Source organism: Armigeres subalbatus, chromosome 1 (genome assembly GCF_024139115.2).
Source record: "Armigeres subalbatus isolate Guangzhou_Male chromosome 1, GZ_Asu_2, whole genome shotgun sequence".
Lineage (NCBI taxonomy): Eukaryota > Metazoa > Arthropoda > Insecta > Diptera > Culicidae > Armigeres > Armigeres subalbatus.
Genome location: NC_085139.1, coordinates 278875638 through 278898648, shown reverse-complemented (window position 1 = coordinate 278898648; position 23011 = coordinate 278875638). Strand labels below are relative to the sequence as shown.

The following is a 23011-nucleotide window of genomic DNA, read 5'->3' as shown; positions in this document are numbered from 1 at the left end:
CCCAAAAGCAGCGATATAGGGGCATCGCCGCCGTTTTTGCTTCTTTGTGCATCACAGCAACAAAAGACGCTGCAGCATGCTCGTAAGTGAACTACCAAAAAAATCCCAATCCTTCGCCAAGTGAGAAAAAGGGTTAAATGAAGCGTCACCAATGACGCCTCTAGTTTTTCCTCCACGAGCTCTCGGCAGCACCAGCATCTCCGCCGATGCGCGCTAGTCTGTGGCAAACCGGAATGAAACAGCAGAATGAATATGTTTGCATATTAACAGCCTTGATTTTTATGCAAATTTTCCAAATATTTAAATTTCATTACCACCAGCCAGCCATCGCATCGGAGGAGATGGTGACGACGACGACGACGCCAAGTCGGGGCTTCATCAACCCTTTCACGGCTGTTTTAGGAATTCATACCCAACCACTTCGGCGGCGACGGGGTGTTGATTCGTGTCTGGGTGGTTGGGACTTTGGGATTCTTTGTTTTGTTTGATTTTTTCGTTGGCGAAAAAGAGTTGATTTTCCCGATTCATGCAAATCGGGCTCTCTGGCTGCTGCTGCTGGTGGTCCCTGTTTCGGGGTGTTTGGAAAGATGAGATGATTGATGATCGTGTATTAAAAAGTCATCATCCCTTGTCGGTCGGTTCGGATCGGTTGATTTTCCAGAAAAGGGGTTGAGTGCTGTTGCTGCGAAAAAAGCGAGATTGTTAATGACTGGAAGTTGGCAGGGCTTTGTACCGAAAAGTGGTTGCGTTTTGTTTTGGTGTTGCTCCTCGGAGTCGATGTTCGAAAATTGGAAGCCAGGAGTTTATGCAAATATTGTTCCAGTGATTAATCCTGTTTGCATACAAAATGTTCAACTATTGGACACGGAAGAGAGGTGCTCGTGGGAACGGAACTCTCGGCGGAAGGGTTCCTCGGCAGTGATGGTGCTTGTACGATGAGTGAGAGGTGCTTTGGAGTGATTGATCGATGATGATGATATGGAAATGAGATTTGAGGACCTGTTCGAAGCAGCATGGGAAATTAAATAGAATTCGATATGTTGAACCCGCAGTACCTTTTAACTTTTAGTTGTATCCATTGTATATATTTAATTGTATGTCTTCTAAAAAAATCACACTAGCTGATGTTAGAAGGACAACGCATTCGAAGTACGCAACGCTTAATTGGCAAGCAATTGTCATCAGCAGATTTGAGGAAGTGTGTTACTTTAATACATTTTGAAAGTGTATCTGAACTAGACCTATCCATTCTAGCCGCCGTTTGCAATAAATCCGCGCATCGCCGTTAAAAAAAATATCACGAATGAGAATAATGGGTACCATTTTTTTTAAACAGAAAGCATATACTGTTGAGTTTATCTAATCAAAAATAAATAATCCAGCCAAGTTCACATGACATTTATCTACTCCCAAGTTTGCAAAATTTATTCTCAATTCCGATAAAGTCTATAAATCGACATCATTGGATATACCTTTTTAATCACTAGATTTCTTGCTTTATAACGTAGATGTACAGAGGAAATTTCCAGAGACCTCGATATTAATTAAACCAGAACTAACTAAATCGGTCCTTTATCTGAAAGAAACTCAATAGCGTTCAATAATAACATGCAAGGAAAATGGGGCCCTCCTTAGCCGTGCGGTAAGTAGCGCGGCTACAAAGCAAGACCATGCTGAGGGTGGCTGGATTTCGATTCTCGGTGCCGGTCTAAGCAATTTTCGGATTGGAAATTGTCTCGACTTCCCTGGGCATAAGAAGTATCATCGTGTTAGCCTCATGATAAACGAATGCAAAAATGGTAACCTGGCTTAGAAACGTCGCAGTTAATAACTGTGGAAGTGCTTAAATAATCACTAAGCTGCGAGGCGGCTCTGTCCCAGTGTGGGGATGTAATGCCAATAAGAAGAAGAAGAAGAAGAGAAAATGTTACCAAAATCCTCACGGAATCCAAAACTAAATGTATTCGCGTTCTCAAGGGAACAACACTCAATACGGAAGCAACAAACCGACCGTCATTTTTATTATTGAAAGTTGTGCGTGGCTTCCGTTTTGAATAGGGTGCCCTTGAAAACGCGAGTGCTCTTAGTTTTAGATTCCGTGAGGATTGTCCTTCATCTTCTTATTGGCATTACATCCCCACACTGGGACAGAGCCGCCTCGCAGCTTGGTGTTCGCTAAGCACTTCCACAGTTATTAACTGCGAGGTTTCTAAGCCAGGTTACCATTTTTGCATTCGTATATCATGCGGCTAGCACGATGATACTTTTATGCCCAGGGAAGTCGAGACAATTTCCAATCCGAAAATTGCCTAGACCGGCACCGGGAATCGAACCCAGCCACCCTCAGCATGGTCTTGCTTTGTAGCCGCGCGTCTTACCGCACGGCTAAGGAGGCCTAATTTTGTAAAATTAATCTTTTGAAATACCTTAAAAATGAGTGAGATTTAAATGGCAGTAAATTTAATAATGTGCACACATACGCAGCCATATATGTGAATAAGTGATCTATTAATGTCTCAACACATGTTCACATTTGCGAAACGCTTCAAGGGAAACCTTTTTAATCACTAGATTTCTTGCTTTATAACGTATGTTCTAACAAGCATAAACATTAAGAAAATTATTTTGAGCTTCTCAGTGGAATGTCTTCACTTGTCATAAGACGAGTTTGTACAATCCCATTGAATTCCATCACTTAATTGTATCTTGACAGATACGTATTTCGATCCCAACAATAAGGCCGTCTTCAGTGTCTCGTACTTCAGTGTCTCGTAAGTCGAGTCAAGTACGAGACACTGAAGACGGACTTACTGTTGAGGTCGAAATACGTATCTGTCAAGATACAATAAAGTGGTGGAATTCAATGGGATTGTACAAACTCGTCTTATGACAAGTGAAGCATAAACATATTTTTTTTACTTAGAAATCCACTTGTCATGCAATATTTTCGGAAAAGTAGGAATTATTTCTCAGGAATTTAAGGGATTACACCAACCTAGAGAACCTGCAGTAATTCTTACTAGAATTTCTTTAGTATTTTAGTCAGAAATTATTTGGAACTCCAAATGAAATTATGTTTAGAAATTCACCTTTTTTAATTCAGATGAGCTTCCTTTTGCAACTATTTCACCTTTTTTAATTTCTCCAAGAATTTATTTAGGAACTTTTTAAAAGAATCTTTCCAGATTTTCCCCTAGACGTAGAGAGTAGATGTCACGAAGCTTAGTGTTCATTCAGGGCTTCGACAGTTATTAATTGTTTCAATTGTCATAAAACGAGTTCGATTGATTTCAAACTTGTCATAAAACGAGTTCTGTACATTTCCATTTAGTTTCACCAGGTTTTGTAATGTTTCTAGATACGTAGTTCAACCTTAACTATAAGGCCGTCTCCTAAAATAATTCAGTCGAGATTTCTAAACGATGCTATCATTTCGCATTTGTATATCATGGAGCTATTACAATGATATTTTCATTCGCATGCCAAATTACCCATGCCGTACCTGTACTCGAATCCTGTCATTTTCAGCATAGTATTGTTTTGTGGCCTTGCCTCCTACCGCACGGCTAAAGAAGGTCTCCATGAACTGCTACATGAAACCAGGTACTCAGGTACTCCTTCAGATGTGCCCACGAAAATTTCATGGCGAATTCTGAAGGAGTTCCTGGGGATATTTTTTGGACGAATTTTTGGAAGCATTTTCTGGTAAATCCTGAAGGGTTTTCTAAATGTTTTCTTAGCGAAATTTGGGGGAATTATTGAAGGGAGATACTTTTTAAAAGAAACTTTTAGTGAACTTTTGGCAGGGATTTCTAAGAAAGGATAGTTTCTTGGGAGAATTTCCGGTGCTTTTGTAAGAAATTCTGGAAGAATATTCGGATAATTTTTTAGAGAAATTTCTTTAAAATGTTGAGGAGATTTCCCAAGAAAAAACTTACCAAGAATTTGTTAACGAATATCTTGGGGTTTTATTGTATGAGTTTTGGAGAAAATATATTTTCGAGTCATTTTTGAAGGATTTTCTGTACGTTGCTGGACATCGCTCAGGATGGAGATCTCTCAAGTCGGCCCTTTGCACCACCGGAGGTATTCCAGATTCATAAGTAAGTAAGTAAGTAAGTAATTACCTATGAAGAAAGGCATGTAAAATTTTGTAGAGGATTATGAAATTGAATTACTATTAAAAAAAATCTGTAAGAATTACTGGGGATTGTTGAGATGTGAGATTCAGATTATAAAAATTGTATGTAAGTTTCAAAAACAATCCTCAGGAAATTTACGGAGTTTTCTCAATTTTAGTAGAGTTCTCGAAGAATCCGTTAAAAAAAATCTTAAAGAATCCTTTTGCGAATTTATAGAGCAATTCACGGAATGATTTGTATAATAGCTACTAATTTTTTTGTGACATTTTATATTTGTCACTAGGCTAATAATTTACAATAACATAAAACATGAAGTTATCTACATTTAAGTATCTTCTGGCGTTTCTACCATGTAACTAAAGTAGTTTCCTAGAGATATGATAATGTACTGTTTGGAATTACGATTAGTGTTGCGGAAATTGGGGTAAACAAAATCTTCGGGCTTGTAACTCCGTAGACGTGGCTCGTAGTTCAGCAATTGATTTCGTTGGTAGCTCCAGACATCTCTGACTCGTTGACAACGGAATAATTTGTGTGTGATAGTTTCTGGTTCTCCTTGGCATATTGGGCAGTAGTCATCATCTACGACGCCTCTTTGGTACAACAATTCCCGATGTTTAATTTTTTTATGCATGACCATGTACCAATTTGAACGCTGTGATGAATTTAAAGTCCTACCATGAAGTTGTTTGAAGACAGCTTTCCATTCTCGTTGAGCTGCAGATACAAATCCAGGATCCGGTTTCAATGAAAGAAGATGTTGGAGAATTCCTTAAGAAGATGGATTGATTCTCAGCTGTTCTGGCAGTATGAGCAGTTTTTCTCTCAGTAGCGTTATGTGATTATACGTTGGCGGAATATAGGAGTTTGGGTCAACCAGAAAGCTTCTTAAAAATGGGAGGCTATCCACAAGACTAGTCAAACGATTGAGTAGCAGAGCTTTAGATTTGATTTCGGGGCAATGAGGGTTCAGCCCACCTCAACATTTTGGAAGCGTTAAGTTGTTGAATGCTACACGCTGGAGCGTTTGACCATGCCAAATAAATTTACCGATTTCTGTGCTTATTTTTTTAGTAAAACCCTTTGTCAATGGTATATTGGATGCCATATACCAAAGCTTGGAATTGATGTAGGTGTTTAGCAGAATGATTTTCTGAATCAGATTCAGTTTTCTTGGATGATGAAGCCACAATCGAGTTCGTAATCCAGTCAACACTGCTTGCCAATTAATTTTTTGACCTTGCTTGATGTTGTCTCCAAAACGTACTCCAAGAATGTTAACAAAATTCTCGATGTTCAGCCATTCTGTTTCAGTCGTAAGATTGATGTTTCCTATCATTACCGCAACAGTTTTCTGCATGTTTAAGATTGCTCCAGAGATTGCGCCAAACCCATTAAAGATCTCAGCTACTTGTATTAGCGATCTTTCGTCTTCAAGAAACATAGAGATGTCATCGGCATATGCATTGACCAAACCATCTGGAAATCGACGCATGATGGCGTCAATTAAAGGCTGCAGGTACAAGACAAAGAGATGCATCGAAAGTGAATCACCTTGCCTCACAGATCGATTGATCTTGAATTCTTGTGTCAAACGTCCGTTCACCAGGATTTTTGAAAAGGATTGGTTTCATATCAAACTCAGAAGATGCACGAACGTTGGGTTGAAATTTATTTTCAGCATTGTTTGTTTCAGAAATTGTTGATTTACTCTGTCGCGCGCATGATCCAAATCGAAGGATACCAAAAGTGAATGTCCGCGAGAATGCTTAAGATGTCCAATTCTCTCTGTAATACCACATGTAGCTTCAAAAATAGTTTTTCTTCCGTTTGAACACTTTTGGTGATCCGAGAGTACGAGAGGTAGTAGGCTATTCATTCGCAATTTGAGAATTCTGGCTAGCAATTTATAATCATAGTTTAATAGAGATATTGGACGATATCCGTTGACAGTTTTGTCTCGCCCTCTTTTCTTAACTAATACTATGATACCATCGAAGGATTGTTTCAAGCTCTGCCCTTGAAGAACATCGTTCAGAACGTTGGTGAATTCGAAAGAAATAATGCGCCTCGTTTTCAAGTAAAATTCTTTTGGCAAACTATGCGTACCCGGTGTCTTTCTAGAACAACTGCCTTTAATTGCAGCCAGAACTTGTGTCATTGCTTGCATGATATTTACGTTCGACGGGTTGTTGTCAGGAATCGATTTAGCTGGCTCAAAATTAAAAGAATTACTTGCTTCCGTCGAGTTGTACAAGTTTTCAAAGTACGCTTTAATTGTGTCACTTATTTCAGCGGGATCATGTAATTCATTGCCGTTCTCTGCCTGCAGTACATTGATTGTACTCTTCGCTCTTTTTCTAATTATTTGAGCAACATGGAAAAGTGTTGTTGATTCCCCTGAGATGAAGGTTTCGTTGATTTTCCGAAAATTTGTCGAAAAATTTCCGATTCCCGACATAATTGAATCGGCAAACCACAGAAGTGATGGTGTTATTGTTACTCGAAGATTCTCCTATTTCGGTTGTGATTGTGATCGCATCAACTGTATTTGGTGGGTTTGAAGATGGCGGGTTTTCGGCTGTCGCTGGCGGCAGGGTACCTTGTACTACCTGTGCTGCAGTTAGACGACTGTTTATGTCTAGACCCATTTCCTTGCGTGCGTCACTGCAAGAACGACCGATATGCAGAGGTCTTACACAATATCGGCAGGTGCGAATTTGATTTCGATAACTGATAAAGACGGTGTATGTTCCAAAAGGTATGTGCGATGGAATGGGTTTCTGGATCCTCATTCGCACTATTCTGACTCCGGTAGGCAATCCAGGCCAAAAGTCCTTCCAGACTTCATCCTGATTAGAGAGCTTGACTAGACTAGATACACTTCGCCATAAGCCGCTAGGTGCTTTAAAATTGTTTCGGTGAAAATGTATGACGGCAAATCAGCCACCTTAACCTCAATTGCGTTATCGTAGGGAATTAGCGGTATGACATACAGTTTGTTGTTGTGCTCTATTGTATGTTTTAGGCTGTGTTCCGCAACCAGCTACTCAACATATGCCTGGGAGTTGACTTCAATGATTACTCGAGCTTTTGTCATGCTTGGCTGGATGCATTTCACTTTGGACATGTCTAGTTTTTAGGGGCTCTTCCCCTACCAGAACTCTGGCTCCACCAATGTGTGACTGCCACTTGAATTCATAACATGTACCAATATCAATAGCATTAACGTTGCCCGACTAAGCTAATTTAGCATGAGTTTAATTCTTGGGGAGTTTTGAACGGTTGGAGAGTAATTGTAACGATGGCTATGATTTTGAATGAAATTCAACTGAAGCAGACGAAAACGAAAGAGTGAATCAATTCGCACGTGCTCAGAAAAACGAAGTGGAACGGAAAGAAAATGTAACCCGGGCGAACTAATATACCACAGGGCTCAGGTAGCATAAATGAATGTAGAAAGGTAAGTTTAGCTTAAATTCATTTTAATTATATTATGTATCTTTTTTCGTTAAACATAGTTGTGTGTCAGTGTGTGTGTTGTGTGTTGTGTGTTCATGGCCATGAGTGACATACCTGCGCAGGGTTTTAGCAAACGACGACTGCTGGTTCACCGGAGGTTCGCAGATTCATGCGATGATCTGCCGTCGCAGAGGCGGGACTAGGCCTATCTCCGGGGGGCACCAAGATGTTGGGCACCAGCGTCGTTAGGGCGTGCTCGAAAAAAAAACAACGGCCGATCTATAGTTGCGGGGGAGGACGTCGGCAACTCCAGTACGCTGCCCGATCGTACGTAAACCGCACGCAGGTAGGCCGGAGGATGTCTTCTCTACCCCGTTTGTCTGCCAGAAACTGGCGGGCCGGAACGAGCTGTCGCCGCAGAAAACGCGCCACGCGGGCGGGAGCCGAACCAAGATGGTGGATGTCTAGATTCACGGACTCTAGGTCCAAACAAAAAAGCGCCTGTTGGACGCCATTGTCCAACTTTAAAAGAATTAAATAATATTCTCAAATGAATTTAAAAAGCATTATTACCTTTTATAAAGAAGGAAAGCTCACAAGAGCAGAGTTTTCGCCACTTGTGGTATATATATACATATATATATATATATATATATATATATATATATAAACCGGAACTAAATAAATATGAAAAGCACAAAAAGATATAGTATAAAATCACTTCACTTCGCTAGTTATATTAAATAAGAATTATTTTAGGCACGTTTAATTTTAATTTACTATTATACTTTAGTTTTAATCTTTACAATTACACACCTTGAATTAAAAAACGAAAAGGCTAGGAACCACGGTGACTAACTTCTGTACTCTAGCCGACGAATTTTAGAAATGAGCGAGAAGAATGGACATTGCTGTAAATGTCCAACAAAAATCAAAAAAATGTCAGTATTAATACTAACACAATTAAATTTATACGAGTCCACAGTTTATTATTTTCAAATTCATATGCCATCTTTACATAATCCGAGAACTTATAAAAATGTGATTTAAACTTAATTGGGAATGGTTCATGAAATAATATTTTATTGTGCTACAACTTAGTTGTTTATTTTAAAGTTTAAAGTTTATTTGTGTTAATCAAAGAATATTACCTACAGACCCTAACAAGATACAGACAACGTTACAGTATGCCTTAATCCAATTTTCTCATAATACTTATTTTCGGAGTTAGATGAGTAAGATCTTAAAAATAAAAAATCACATATATGAAATTTAGAGAAAAAAAATCTCCAAGCAGAGGAACTTCATATTAAAATACCACCAGAACAATTTTCTAAATTTGGCAGATTCTAATACATATCTCTTGAAAGCATATTTGTTACTAGTGCCACCAAGCGGTTGAATACAAAAAAGAATCATCACAACGTTTCTTACCATCCAAGCAACTTATTACCATAATAAATTATTTCCAACTAACAGTCAGGAAAAAGCCCGCTTGAGTAATGCAAAATCCCTTCCTCAAATGGGCGCAGAACCTCCTCTTCTTTTAATTTCAATTGAAATTACAATTTCCAACAGATACAAAATTTCTTAATTCTATACAATTTTACAGTTTGCGAATACTTAATTAAATATCCTGACTAGATATCTATCAGAGGGTATTTGTGTTACGAGCGGCAAGCAAAAACTTTTTCCGAAAATTTTAACGAGAGAGATGAAAATCAAATTCAGTAGCACATGGATTGAAGATTCGGGTCATGCTCGGTATGTGCATAATTTGTACGAGCACCCTGAACGAACAAAAAAGAATTAAACCTAAGCTGACGACGAGGCGCATTCAGGTTCAAAAGCGAGAGCAAATTCAATTTTGGATTGTAGAAGGTCGGAAACAAATAAAGCCCTGGATACATAACGGCGCTCACTCAACAACTCTAACCCAATGAGCTTGCAGCAGTCATACTGTTTTTAGGATACTGTTTTTGTAAAATGGTGCCCAAAAATGCGATGAACACGTTATACGCAAAGCAGGAATCCGTGCAGATACGAATAACTGGTGAGTGTCATTTGACTCCAACTGGCAGATACTGGTAACTTAGAAAAGCATGGATGCAATGAGAAGCCCAAAAATTATGCTTTGATTCATTGCGTATCGTGTTCTCACGTGTGACGAAGACATACATGCTATGTAGGAATCAGTAACCCTGACCACAACTCGCAGTTGGCCTGCTGCTGCTGCTCCCAATTCCTAGCAGATCTTTCCATCGAAGTCCTGGAGGAAAACTCGGAGGAATTCCAAGTGGAAATTTTGGAAGAAATTCCCGACAAAGTCCAATAGAAAATATTGGAGGAATTTTTGAACGAATTTCAAGAGGAACTTGTGGTAGAATTCCCTTCAAAACTTTTGGAGGAAATACCTGCGAAATTTCCGGAGGAATTCTTAGAGGAGCTTCCCAAACAATTTCTAAAGAAACTTTTGGAGTATTTTCTGGAGAAATTTTCGGAGGATCGCCTGCATGAACTTCCCAATGAATACCTGGAACAACTAGACAACGATTTCCTAGAGGAACTTTTGGAAGAACTCCTGGAAAAATTACTCCAGGAAGAATCTGTGTCAAAAGGTCGAAGGTCAAAAGGTCGAAGGACAAAAAGTTGAAAGGACAAAATGTCGAAAGGATAAAAGGTCGAAGGGTCAAAAGGTCGAAAGGACAAAAGGTCGAATGGACAAGAGGTCGAATGAACAAGAATACAAGAAATGAGAAGGGAGTTGTGAGTAACGACAAGTGAGATGCAAGATGGAAGTAGTAAGCATAGATAAATAAGAAGTGTCACTTCTCACTTCTTATTTATCTATGCTTACTACTGTAAAAGTGAAGTGAAAGTGAAAAGTGAGAAATAAGAAGTGGAAAGGAAGAAATCAGAAGTAAAAAGTGACAAGTGAGAAATGTAATGTGAGAAGTGAGGAACAGAGAAGTAAGAAGTGAGATGTAAATAAGAAGTGAAAAGGAAGAAAGAAGAAAGGAGGAAACATATAAAGGAAAAATATAAAATAAAAAGAACAGATAAAGATAAAATAACAAAGGAAGGAAGAAGAACGAAGATGGAAGAAGGAAAAAAGAAAGAAGAAGGAAAGAAGGAAGAAAGAAGAAAGGAGGAAGGAAGAAATAGGAGAGAAGACACAATGAAGCAAAACAAGAGAAAGAAGGGGGAAGCAAGCAACAAAGAAAGAAAAAAAAAAGAAGAAAGATGGAAGAAATGAGGAACAAAGAAGAGAAAAATACGGAAGAAAGAAGAAAGAAATAAGGAACAAAGAAGGAAGAAAGGATGAAGAAAGAAAGAAGAAAGAAGGAACAAAGAAGAGAGAAATAAGAAAAAAATAAGAAAGAAAGAAAGAAGAAAAAAGTAGGAAAGAAGGATGAAAGGAGAAAGAAAGAAGAAAAGAAGGAAAAAAAAGAAAGTAGGAAAAAAGAACGAAGAAGAAGGAGGAAAAATAAGGTGGAAGAAGGAAGAACGAAGAAAGAAAGAAGAAAGAAAGGAGGAAGGAAGGAAGAAAAAAGAAAGAAGGAAAAAAGAAAGAAGGGAAAAAGAAAGAAGGATAAAATAAAGAAGGAAAACAGAAATTATTGAAAAAAATAGAAGAAAACAAAAGAAAGGAAGAAAGAAGGATGAAAGAAGGAAGAAAAAAGAAAAAAAGGAAGAGAGAAGCAAAAAAGAAAAAGTAAAGAAGGAAAAAACGGAATAAAGTAAAAAGAAGCAAGAAAGAAAAATAGGAAACAAAAAGGAAGGAAAAAAGGGGGAAGAGATAAAGAAGAAAAAGAAGAAAGAAGGTAGAAAGGAGGAAAAAAGAAGAAAAAAGCAAGTACGAAGAAATCAGGAAAAAAGAAGGAAGAAATAGGGAAGGAAAAAGTTAAAAGATGGAGGAAAGATGAAGGAAAGAAGGAAGAAAAAAGGAAATAAAAGAAAGTAGTTAGAAATAAAGAAGTTGAAATATAGAAGGAAGAAGGAAGAAAGAAGTAAGAAAGAAGAAAGGTAAGAAAAAAGGAAGGAAACATATGAAGTAAGAAGGAAGAGGATAGAAGGAAAAAGAAGAAGAAATAGAAAAAGAAAGAAAAAAGAAAGGCTTTTCTTTTTCGTTTCGACCTTTTGTCCTTCGAGCTTTTGACGCAGTTTTTTGTTTCGACCTTTTGTATCTTCAACCTTTTGACCCTTCGACCTTTTGTCCTATCGACCTTTTGACCTTCGACCTTTTGTCCTTGGAGAAGTTCTTGGAGGAATAATTCAATAACAAACTTTTGGAGTAATTCGTGCAAACAATTTCCAGAGGAACTTCCCAATAAATTCCTGGGGAGACTATACAACGATTTCCTAGAGGAACTCCTAGAAAAAGCTACCAGAGGAATTCCTTAAAGAACTTTCCAAATTCCAGGGAGATCTTGCGGATAAATTCTCGGAGGGATTTCGCAAAGAGACGCCTGGGGGAACCTTCGGAGGAACTTGCAAAGGAAGCTCTCGAAGGTAGTTTTTGAGGAATTACTGAAGTAACTTTTTGAGTAATTCCTGGAGAAATTTTCGGAAGAATTGCTGGAGGAACTGCCCAACGATTTCCTTGAAGAACTTTTCATAGATTTTCAAGAGGAATTTTCGGAGGAACTTTTGTAGGAATACGTGAAGCAACTTTCAGAGGAATTCCTATGGGGAACTTCTCAACTAATTATTGTATGAAATTTCCTTCAAATTCCTGTGGAACTGTGGAAGGAAGTAGTAGAGAAGCACCCAGAGGAATTCTGGGAGAAATTTCCTAAAGTATTTCTGAAGGAACTTTTGAAGTAATTGCTCCGGAAGGAAGGAAGTAAGGAATTCCTTAAGGAGGTCCACGACGTTAGGCATAAGGACGTTAGGCATAAGTATGATAGGCATCGTCTGTTATGCCTAACGTCCATTATGCCTAACCAACTTATGTCTAACGTCTTTATGCCTGACGTACTTATGCCTAACGGGGTATACCCCCTTAAGTAGCAATCGGATATATTCCTAGAGGATCTATTCTGGAAGCATTCATGTAGGAATGTTTTGAAGAATCCCAGAAGTAACTTTTGTAGGAATTTGTGGAGCAACTTTCGAAGAAATTCATAGAGAAGCTTCCCAGAGAACTCCTGAATGCACTTCCCAACGAATTCTTGACGGAAATTCTCAACGATTTCCTGGAGGAACTGCCAGAGGAAGTCGCAGTGAAACTTTTCGAAGAATTTCTGAAGAAGCTCATGGAATAATTACCTGAGGAACCTTCCGAGGAATTCTTAGAAATTTCTTGGAATTCTTTAGGGGCGCCACCGCCGATAAAATTTCAATTGCCGCACAGGTCTAATCCAAGCTGAACACAACGAAGAATAAAAATTTACCTAGTGCATTAGGAAATATTGGAACAAACTTCAAGACATTCAACAAATAAAACACAGAATAGAGTGTCAACTTGCTAATTGAATCCCAAGTGTGCCAACAAACCCGTTTCACAATCCATGTCAACAAGCAAACAGCTAAAAACCTCATTCAACATTGTACACAACTAAAACATAGAAAAACCCTTTTCCTCGCACGCATTGCTGTCCAACCAGAAGCACGCTCGCCGCAACCCGATCCGTGGTTCCCCTTCCGGATGCAACCGGCTTCCGCAACCACCAGCCAACAGGGACCGGAAAAGACCTATCCACTTAACCCAAAACATTCACCACCGTCCACCGGCCCATGCAATGCTTTTCATTGTCCGTCCTTTGTTCGGAAACCAAGTGCCTAGGGGGGGTAAGAAAACTCATTTTCACGCACGCACAATCCCATGTCCGAACATTTTTCCTCGATATCATGTTACCATAATCGAACCAGCCGTGTTTGATAGAGCTGCAGTCTGAACCCTCATCGATCTGTTCGAGCGAGAACCTATCAGTTGGTTCATAAAAAACAGTAAAACGATTTAGGAAAAGTTCATTAAAAATAAATTATCATTTTTCCGGGCGACGTTCAGTGTCAAGCTCGTTGGTCCTTCCAGCGATGAGGCATTGTCCGATTTTTGGCGTCCGGTTGCAATGTCCGGAGTTTTGATTGATAAAAAATCAGTGAAACACGAGCCTGGATTGAAAACTAGGGCTGGCGCGCGCTTGTTTTTTTTTATGACGGACCTGGCAGTGTTAGTATTGAAAAACTGGCGCGTGGCTATTGTTGCACGTTGATTGAAAACAGACCTAAGTTACTCAATTATCAAGCAAAAAATTGATAACAACATTTCAGTACCAAATTTTTCAAACGACTCACGGTGTCTCTATGGGGAAACATTATTTTTCAAAAATCAGTATCTCTGAAACACCCACCACGTGGAAGTATATGCTCTCCTCTTTTATATAGTGGGTAAACTAAAATGTTCTATCGGGGGATCTAGAACAATTTTTATTTTTTTCACTATTTTTGGTGCAAATTCCATAGAAATCTCAAATGATAGCCGATTTAACCCTCCAAAAAATGTATGAAAAAATGACCCCCGATAGAACATTTTAAAAATGCACTTACGAGAAAGCGGAAAACCTATACTTTCGTGTAGTGAGTGTTTTAGAGATACTGATTTTTTGAAAATAAGCCTCTTCGGACAAACACACCGTGGACTTATCTGCTTATGTGTACAAAGATTCAAACGTCGACTTGACGAAGCTGATTACAAACGCTAACCAAGTTTATCAACAGGTAGCCGAAGCGTTCATCTACGTATTGGTGGTATGGGTTTGCGTGAGATTGCTTTCAGATTCGTCGAATCAACGTTTGAATCTTCATTCAGAAGAGCAGATAAGTCATTTTGAAAATTGTATATTGATTTATTCAATGAATGTGTTGTTATTCAAAACATTTGCCTATAACACAGTCGAGTTATTCAGCTCCAATTTTCCAGTGTATAAAATTTATAGCTGAAGCAGCGCAAATTTTCCCATAAAAGCTAATGGTATTCAAAATTGTCCAGCAAATTTACGACTCATACCGTAATTTTCCAGCTATTCGTCCCTAATCTGTAGTGTCTTTATCTGTCACCCAAGGAGCGGCAACGCAATTCACCATCCATCAAATTTATTGGTTCCACATATTAGCGCGGACACTCTCCTGCGCGTATCGCCGCCATATCTCGGTCCGCTGCAATTACCCATCCGCGTAAAAAAAAACAAAATCCAAAAGCAGGAACGAACTCAATCTAGTTATTTACGATAATGTCCATTTTATTGTTATTCGGCGCTCACAAATTGCAACACACCGAATGAATAAACTGAAACGCAACAAACAAAGTGTCATATTTTGTCCTGTTGCTCATTTGAAATTCAAAACCATCGAGAGCGATTGTCCTTTTCTGTGTTTTTTCCCGCGACCAAAAAACAGGAGAAAACCGTTCACAATTGGACTTAGCGGAAACGGTGAACCAATGTGGCCGAAAAAAAAGCTCAATGAAATTAATTTTCACCGTTCTTTTTTGTCACCTCTTCGGTTGAATGTTTGTACCTTTTTCGGCGATGTAACGTGGCAATTAGAGGTATGCGATATGCCAGGTATCTACATCGATCGAAACTTATTAAGTTACAGATGCGAGTTTCGTATTAAGGTATTCTTTTTAAGACAAGTACGATATACTGAAGAGGACCTTACTTGCAGATTTTGTAAAGACAAACGCAAAGACCACGTTTATACCAAGAAATCTTCACATCGTATTCCCTCATTTTTTTCCCAACGGAACTAGGAATCGCAATTCATCACTTCCACTTGGATCCGTTTCGCCGTCTCGAACCCAGACCCCGAAAAGAGAACCAGGCAACCTCTAAAACAATTAACTACATGTTGATTACAATGTTAACATGTTAATTACGTCCAACAAAAACTACGAAAGCGACAATGACGATGAGAAGCGGAAATAAATTTCACATTGTTCCGCACTGGCACGGCCGCAGCAGCAGCGGCAGCGGTTCTAATGACCACATAGACCATCCATTATTCCGCTGGGGTTATTTTAGGCTTCTAACTAGGACCGGAGCCAGCCAATAAATTACCCCCGGCTCGGACTCACCCGGGCCGATGCAAATGAGGTTGGTTTATTTCTTTTAATTACTGAAAATCCCGGGACCGGACCGCAACCTGAACACCGGACGGTAGGAAATCTTCCCGAGGGATTCCGATCGGGAGGGGACAGCGCAGTGCCAAATAAGATGTCCTGACGAGGACGTCCCCTTTTCCGTCCCTCCGCAGTGGGAAATTGGAATCTTATTTTGATTTAATGTTATGGGATGCGTTTTGGCCGCTGGTCCCGACTGAACAGATGGAATCGGGAAAAGGGTTTCTGGTCATTGTTGAATTTTGGGTAGGTTATGAGGCGAGCTTACATCGTAGATTCTGCTAATGGGCGACTATTGTCATCCGAAGGATTCATATTGAGATTTAAACACGACATTATGCATACATTGTCAACGTAAATTTTAATTGATATAGGATATCTCTTGAGAAATTCATTTCTACAGTTTATTGTTAATTTGCGAATGGTGTAGAGTTACTTCTTGTGTTAACCCATCGGTAAGAAAACGTGTGCAGTGTGCATATAGATAGAATCTCAATGTTGTACTTAGGTAGTTAAAGTAAATTCAGTTTTCATCTTCTGATGACATTTTCAAAGTCATTTTTTTATGTGACTTTAGCTTACACAGGGTCATAGCTTGGTATTCACATTTACTTGTACTCTCATTAGCTGATCATCGCTTTTGGAAATATAATTTATTGGGGTTAGAGTTTCCATCCCGGGACATCCCTGGGAAAAAATAACGAGTTTTAGAAAAAATCGGGATTTCCCGATTCCCGGGATATTATTTTTGAAATCCCGAAAATTCAGGTGAATCAACACGTTGCGAAATGATATCATTTACGAAGGAAACCATTGCTATTTCATGCCGCTCTTTCAAAGTCTGTATGTCAATAAGCATGCAGCGTGCTTTGTATGATGGGAGTGAAAATGATGTCCAGCCTAATTTACGAAGAGCAAATAGTAAAAATTGCTTTTGTACAGATTCTAATCTCTCTTCGTGCGTGATTGAGAAAGGAGACCATACAATACTGCAATATTATTGATCTAACATAAGCATGAGCATGAGCATGAGCATGATGACCGTGCATATCGTAGTTGCTACTCCGTCATCGACCAGAACAATCGCAATTGCACAGGGAACCAATGGATGGAAGCATGGGATTTGCTCTCCAACCTCAATGTGCACAGTCCGAGAGCTCTAGTATTTTGGATAGTCGATAACGGCGCTGGCCACGTCCTCACGGTCATCGAGGATGGGAAGGAATTGATGATGCAGTCACTCGCCCACTGCTAGCCGAGAACACCTCTGCACTCGCATCGAGTTCCTGCGGAATTTTATTGGAATCTTGGGGTTAAGGTTTTATGGCAGAGGTTCGTCTTGGTTAACGAGTTGCCAATGTGATAGTTATGAAAGGGTGGTGTAAGTATTCTAATTGGATGCCGAAACGAACTTTTTCGCTCATTTCGAATGGATCAATCAATAAGCAAAAACTGCCGCTATGAAACGAACAGATCGAGCCACCGTAGACATGTTCTGTCAAAACAACACGAATAGAAATATGCGTATACAGTGTCGCCGTTGTTTTGATGCGGTGAGTGCAAAATGAGTTACCTTGATTGATCCATTCTAACAGTATCCTGCTAGAACTAATCAAGTTGTAGGTATAGGGATAGAAGATGGAAACGGTATGAAAGCCCATTTCCAATTCTAGCGATTGCTAGAACATGAGAAATATATGAAAAGATACAAAGTAGGAAGAATGGAACGGGCCTGGGATTGAACCCACGACCTCCTGCGTATGAGGCAGAAGCGGTAGCCATATGACCACCAAGCCCGTTTAATACTGCAATATTATTGATCTAACATAAGCTACATAAAGTGTTTTAATTGTATATGGGTCATGAAAGTTATAGCAGAAACGCTTTATGAACCCTAGCATGTTATTAGCCCTGTGAATGATTGTGTTGTAGTGGTCTACGAAAGAAAGTTTTGAGTCTAATATTACTCCTAAGTCCCTTACTTTTTCACATCTTTCCACATTCTGATTCCCTAATGCGATTGAAATGTTTGGTATAGTTCTTTTTCTGCCAAATGATATTAAGTTGCATTTCTTTACATTCTGTTCTAATAGGCTTTTCTTGCACCATATGTAGAATACCTTGATGTCGACTTCATTTCTTATTTCCATAAAGAGCTTCATATTATCGGCATAAATTAACACTTTAATGTTTTTCAGAATGAAGCAAATGTCGTTTACGTACAAGATAAAAAGAAGAGGGCCCAAATGAGAGCCTTGAGGGACTCCCAAAGTGACTTGAATTGGTTTTGATTTTTGTCCATTAAATTTGATAATTTGTTGGCGGTCAGTTAGGTATGATTCAAATGTTGAAACGAAGCGAAACGAAATATAGATTTATTTTCGAGACCACGAAACGATACGAAATCAAAGTCTATTTAATTCGAAATTTTGCGAAACGAAACGAAATTTAAAAATTTTCCCGCGGAATTTTTGGTAAATTGATTTTGTACGCAATTTAAGTTAAATTTTTGGGAGTCAAAAAAGGCCGTCACAAATATCTAATGTAAATTATGTCAAACTGGTCTTCAAAAGGTCAATGGTAGGTTGGAGGAGCGGGGAATAATAAAAAAATGAAAATAATAAAAAAAACTCCTCGAATTTGCTAAAGAATGTTTTGAAAATCCCCAAAATTTCCCGATTTTTTTTGCTGCCCCTCAAAATATTATTTTTGGACAAAACAATCTGCGTGGGGGCGGGGCGGAGTTCATAATTGTTTTAAAATATTTGTATTTCCCTAACTGCTATGCAACAAATAGAGTGTTAGTAACAGAAGAAGCAGGTTATGGAAGCGGTTTCAAAGGAATTTATCGTGTAGCGTGTGCCCCCGAATATGAACAGTTTTATATCAGTTTGCAATTCTCCTCGCGACGAGCACTTAACGGATACAATTCTGTTAAAACCCTCATTTCACCTTAAAATTAATTGATTATGCTGAAGCATACTAAAGATGAGCAAAATGAATCCGCAATACAATCAGCACGAGCTATCCAAAGTTCTATAGCGAATCCGATCATCGACCGATCCACTTCAGAGGTGGCTAACCATCTGAAATTTGTATATCTCGCGCAAATGCGTTAGGCTAGATGTACCAGTTGTGGCTATAGCACCAGTTGTCGCACTAGTGCTTTATATGCCAAATGGCCTATCAAATCACCGCAAACCAAGTTCATATCGACAAAGCATATTCATATGATACGATAAAACCTTTGATCTCCTCCAAAACAAGCAAAGCATAATTGTAAAAATTGATTTTGCCTAATTTTTGACGTCCTTTGCACCAGTTGTCGCACTAGTGGTCCCTATTTGGCCAGTCCCATAAGAAAACAATGGGATTTGCCAAATAAGGAACCAAAATTAAGAATAGTGCCACAACTGGTGCATGCGTTCCTATTATGGATTAATCAATTTTTAGGATAATAACAAATTTTAATGTGGTTTTCACAGCTGTTCTAAGGAGCAGGAAGTAAAACCTTTCGCTTGATATATAAAGTCCACCCACATGCCTTTTACTTATTTTTTGAAAAATAGTTGTTCTTATGTATGGCGACAATTGGTACACCCACCCTAATCGATTTCTCTTCTTCGATGCTTTTTTTAACATTGCAGCAAATTTAGACAGTTTGCCATAGATTTTAAAGTTTGAAGTGGTAACGAATTGCATCTTGCTTTAGAAGCAATAATCATGGTTGTAGCTTTGAATCTTTTGCGTTATTAACGTAAGAAAAAATCTATGAAGAGAAATCGATCAATGCAGTTACGCTCTTATAAAACTATGCGCAAGATATGATTTGTAACGATTTGTCATGTTTTTAAAGCCCTCTTCTCCGTGATCTATTATAAAGTACGTCACATCTTTAATTAAGGCTCAAGAAAAGTTGGACGATGAAAAGTGCTTTCTGAATGATTTACTACCGATGTGTCGTTTGTTTCTTTTCGTCCTTCGAAAAATTGTTATTGCAGTAGTGCAACACTAAGAAATACTACAAACACTCATTCAAAAAATACGAATTTGTGTAGTGGTTTGATGCAAATCTTTGTTCCCTCTTAAGTGCATGAAATAGCTGCTATGTACAGTATGAGCTGAACCTGAAGGCAATCATGAGTCTTTACGTCAGGATTTGGTGGTTGTTCTTGTTGCTGTAATTGCAGCTGATGCTGTTGTTGCTGCTGCTGCCGTTGCTGTTGATTCTGCTGAGTATTAGCGTAAGGAGGTTTCATTTGTGATTTTTCAGTTGGATAGATGGTTTCACCCTTCTTAAAGTGGATGAAAGATTTTGCACTAGGAGCTGATAGAGCTGGTCTTCACTTCTAGCAGTTCTACTAATCTTTCAATTCGTTCTGGACTTTGGCAAATTGAATTCCATATAAAGATCTAGAAATACCCATGCTACAAACATATTTTTCAAATAGTCAAACAATATGACAACATTTCAAACCTTCTTAAGGACTGTATGTATATTTAGTTGATTCGCTGAATATTGACTGTTATAGCACAGATAAGATATATGGAGCATATTCAATCCTCTAAAAAAAATATGCTAACTTTCGGTGAGATTGAAATCTTAGTTTGAATGTGAAATGTTGCACATTTTGTTTTCCTTAGGACCTTCTTCACGCTCGCTTAACTATTGAATGGTGCTTATTCATACGCTTAAACTTGGCTCAAGGCCTAAGTGGAGTTGAAGGCATTTAGTACGAAAGAGGCGCCCAGAAAAGACTTCGTCAAGGGCGCTAGGTATCCACGACTTTGCCTGTTAGACAAAGTTATTAGTATAACTAATTCTAATTGCTAACATTTACACTCTAAGCCTGACGTACTAAAAATTGCATAAGATCATGCGTCAGATGATTTTCCTTAAAAATAGGATAACCTAAAAAATTAAGTAAAAGATGCCTTTCGTTTTCTGTAGAACATTTTCAACAAAACTCTGAAGACGTTTTCTAGAAGAAAATTAAATACATATTTATCGACTCGGAGTGGGGTTACGTAAATAGTAGGCGTCAATATATAGGCAACAACATTTAAAAACAGTCTCTATGATTTTTTTCAGCGGCGCAGCCGATATTTGAAGTATGAAATGAGTTTAAATTAGCTTAGATATTCCGCGGAATTCCGTTAACTTTTTCTTCCGTCTATTGGACTCATACAAATTTCTGTCGTTTCGAAATACATTAAAGCCGCTTCCAAAAACTTCTTCACTTTTTACGCTTTCGTCCCAGCTAGTTACGGTAGCCAAAATGGCCGAAAAAGACGTGCTTAAAATGTTTTTATAAATTTCCTTCATTTTAGCTGGACTTTTCATGCGATTGAAATTTTGACAATATATCGAAACTTCAGTCACATTCTGTTTAAATTCTGAAGAAGTTTTTGGCTGCTCATCGGTCAAAGAAATAGTGCTACTTACTTCAGGCGAAGAAGGCGTCCTTACTTGCGAAAAACCTGGCTGAGCTCTCCCTTAGCTGTTGCAGGCGATGTGTCCGTTCACTCGAAAGGTATTGGCGATAAGACTGCAGGTCTGCTGCGGCTTCAACTGGCCCAACTCCATATTCCCGATGTACTTCGGTGAATATGGGATGAAGGTGTTCAGGAGACGATGGTAGTCCTTCAGATGCAAGAAGCATCTTGATGCTGGTTGGCGTCATTCCATCGATGCATACATTTAGAAGCTGGTCTTTCATGTACGCAAGATACAACCGAACAACCCTCATGATGGTAGGGTCACGTAGTCTGGCTTTTAGGAACCGCCCGTCCCCTTCCGTAGATTGTTGCGTCAGACGAACGATGGGTGGTCTCATTGGATCTAGTTCGAATTGGCCGTCAGGATTTGGTGGTTGTTCTTGTTGTTGTAATTGCTGCTGCTGCTGCTGATGCTGTTGTTGCTGCTGCTGCCGTTGCTGTTGATTCTGCTGAGTATTAGCGTAAGGAGGTTTCATTTGTGATTTTTCAGTTGGATAGATTTTGCACTAGGAGCTGATAGAGCTGCAATTGGATGTTCTATTGTTATTGGAGGACCAGAAAATTGACTTTCCGCCATTAGCAGTAGTTGCATGTCATTTGGTTTGTTGTTGCTTTTACTGCGTCGTTTAGGTCGTTTAACCATTTCAGTGGTTCGTTTGACATTCGCCTTGCTAACGATGTTGGTTTCCCCACCATGAAAGCATTTCCAGCCGGGTTCGTTGATATGCGTAGAGCAACTTCCTTTTACATTACTTCAGGGCAGCAGGGACTATGTCCAAGGGCTTGACGATCCCTCCCCAGGCCATCTGCGAGTTGTGGGGCTTGTCTAGGATGTGGTGGAGTTTGACAGTGGCCTTGTTATTATAGATGTGTACCACGATGGCAGTCAATATGGCAATTAATAGGTCAACCCACCTTCACCTTAAGGTGAAGGTGGGTTGAGTACCAAAACAAAGCTTTGAAAGTATTGGTACAATAAAAACTGTCATATACTGTAGTAGTATTGGTATCGTATTTATAAAAAACATTAAATATAAGTAGGGTGGTTAAAAAACGACCCAGCTCCAACACGCTCACTTGATTCCAACCCATGCTCCAAGTGTCTTCCAACAAAAACTGGTTGAGCGCAAGCCAGTTCAAGTTTGTATGAAAACTAGTATGGGAAACAAAACCTTTCATTACACTGGCTACAGCGCCTCCTCGAACGCTGGCGAAAAGAGAACCCACATAGCTGAAAGCAACATTCTAAAGACTTTACTGAACGAAAATCGCACCGCAGGAAAGATCCATTAATAACGTAACGCAAAAAAAATATCATTTTATACCCCGCTCACCCCCATGTCACACTTTTTGTATGAAGTATCTGCTCCTGGTGCAATAGATATCACAGACAAATTTTGGCTATTTTGTTGAAGCACACATTTCTGTTGCCACACTGATGCCTTCTGAGAAGAAATTATCATGCTGAAGACACGCAACCTCGATTGAAATCGACTTCTAACTATTGGAACAACCATTCAATATGCATTGTCTACAGAGTTAAAGCTCTTGAATATTTTATCCATTCATATGGTCTCCCCCCTCGCCAGCGCCCAATGACGGTGCGCCACAATCAGAATAATGTAAAATTCAACCTCGCCATATCAACTGTCATACAAACCTGTAACGACCTGTGCACGGTAAGCCTCTGTTCAAACCAGCCCAAACCATCGGATGACACCCAAATTATAAATCATAATTGACTGAGCGTGGCGCAGCAAAATTATTTTTTGAACCACCCTAG

At 39.1% G+C, this 23011-nt stretch overlaps 1 protein-coding gene across 1 annotated transcript; it reads right to left on the bottom strand.

The window, feature by feature from the left end:
• Positions 1–160: 160 nt before the first annotated feature.
• LOC134207361 (uncharacterized) lies at positions 161–19988 on the bottom strand. The gene is made up of 4 exons (XM_062683078.1): positions 19881–19988; positions 7936–8126; positions 413–565; positions 161–218 (listed from the first exon to the last, which is right to left on the bottom strand). The coding sequence occupies exons 1-4, from the start codon at positions 19986–19988 to the stop codon at positions 161–163; spliced, it is 510 nt and encodes a 169-aa protein (XP_062539062.1).
• Positions 19989–23011: the final 3023 nt, after the last annotated feature.

What these genes read in the sequence shown, in the direction of transcription:
- LOC134207361 (XM_062683078.1), bottom strand. Translation starts at nt 19,988, where the DNA reads ATGAAACCTCCTTACGCTAATACTCAGCAGAATCAACAGCAACGGCAG. An exon ending in CCTACCTGCGTGCGGTTTAC is followed by an intron (nt 566 to 7,935) that starts GTACGATCGGGC and finishes ACCCCGAAACAG; the next exon opens with GGACCACCAGCAGCAGCAGC. An exon ending in GTCGCCGCCGAAGTGGTTGG is followed by an intron (nt 219 to 412) that starts GTATGAATTCCT and finishes GGTTTGCCACAG; the next exon opens with ACTAGCGCGCATCGGCGGAG.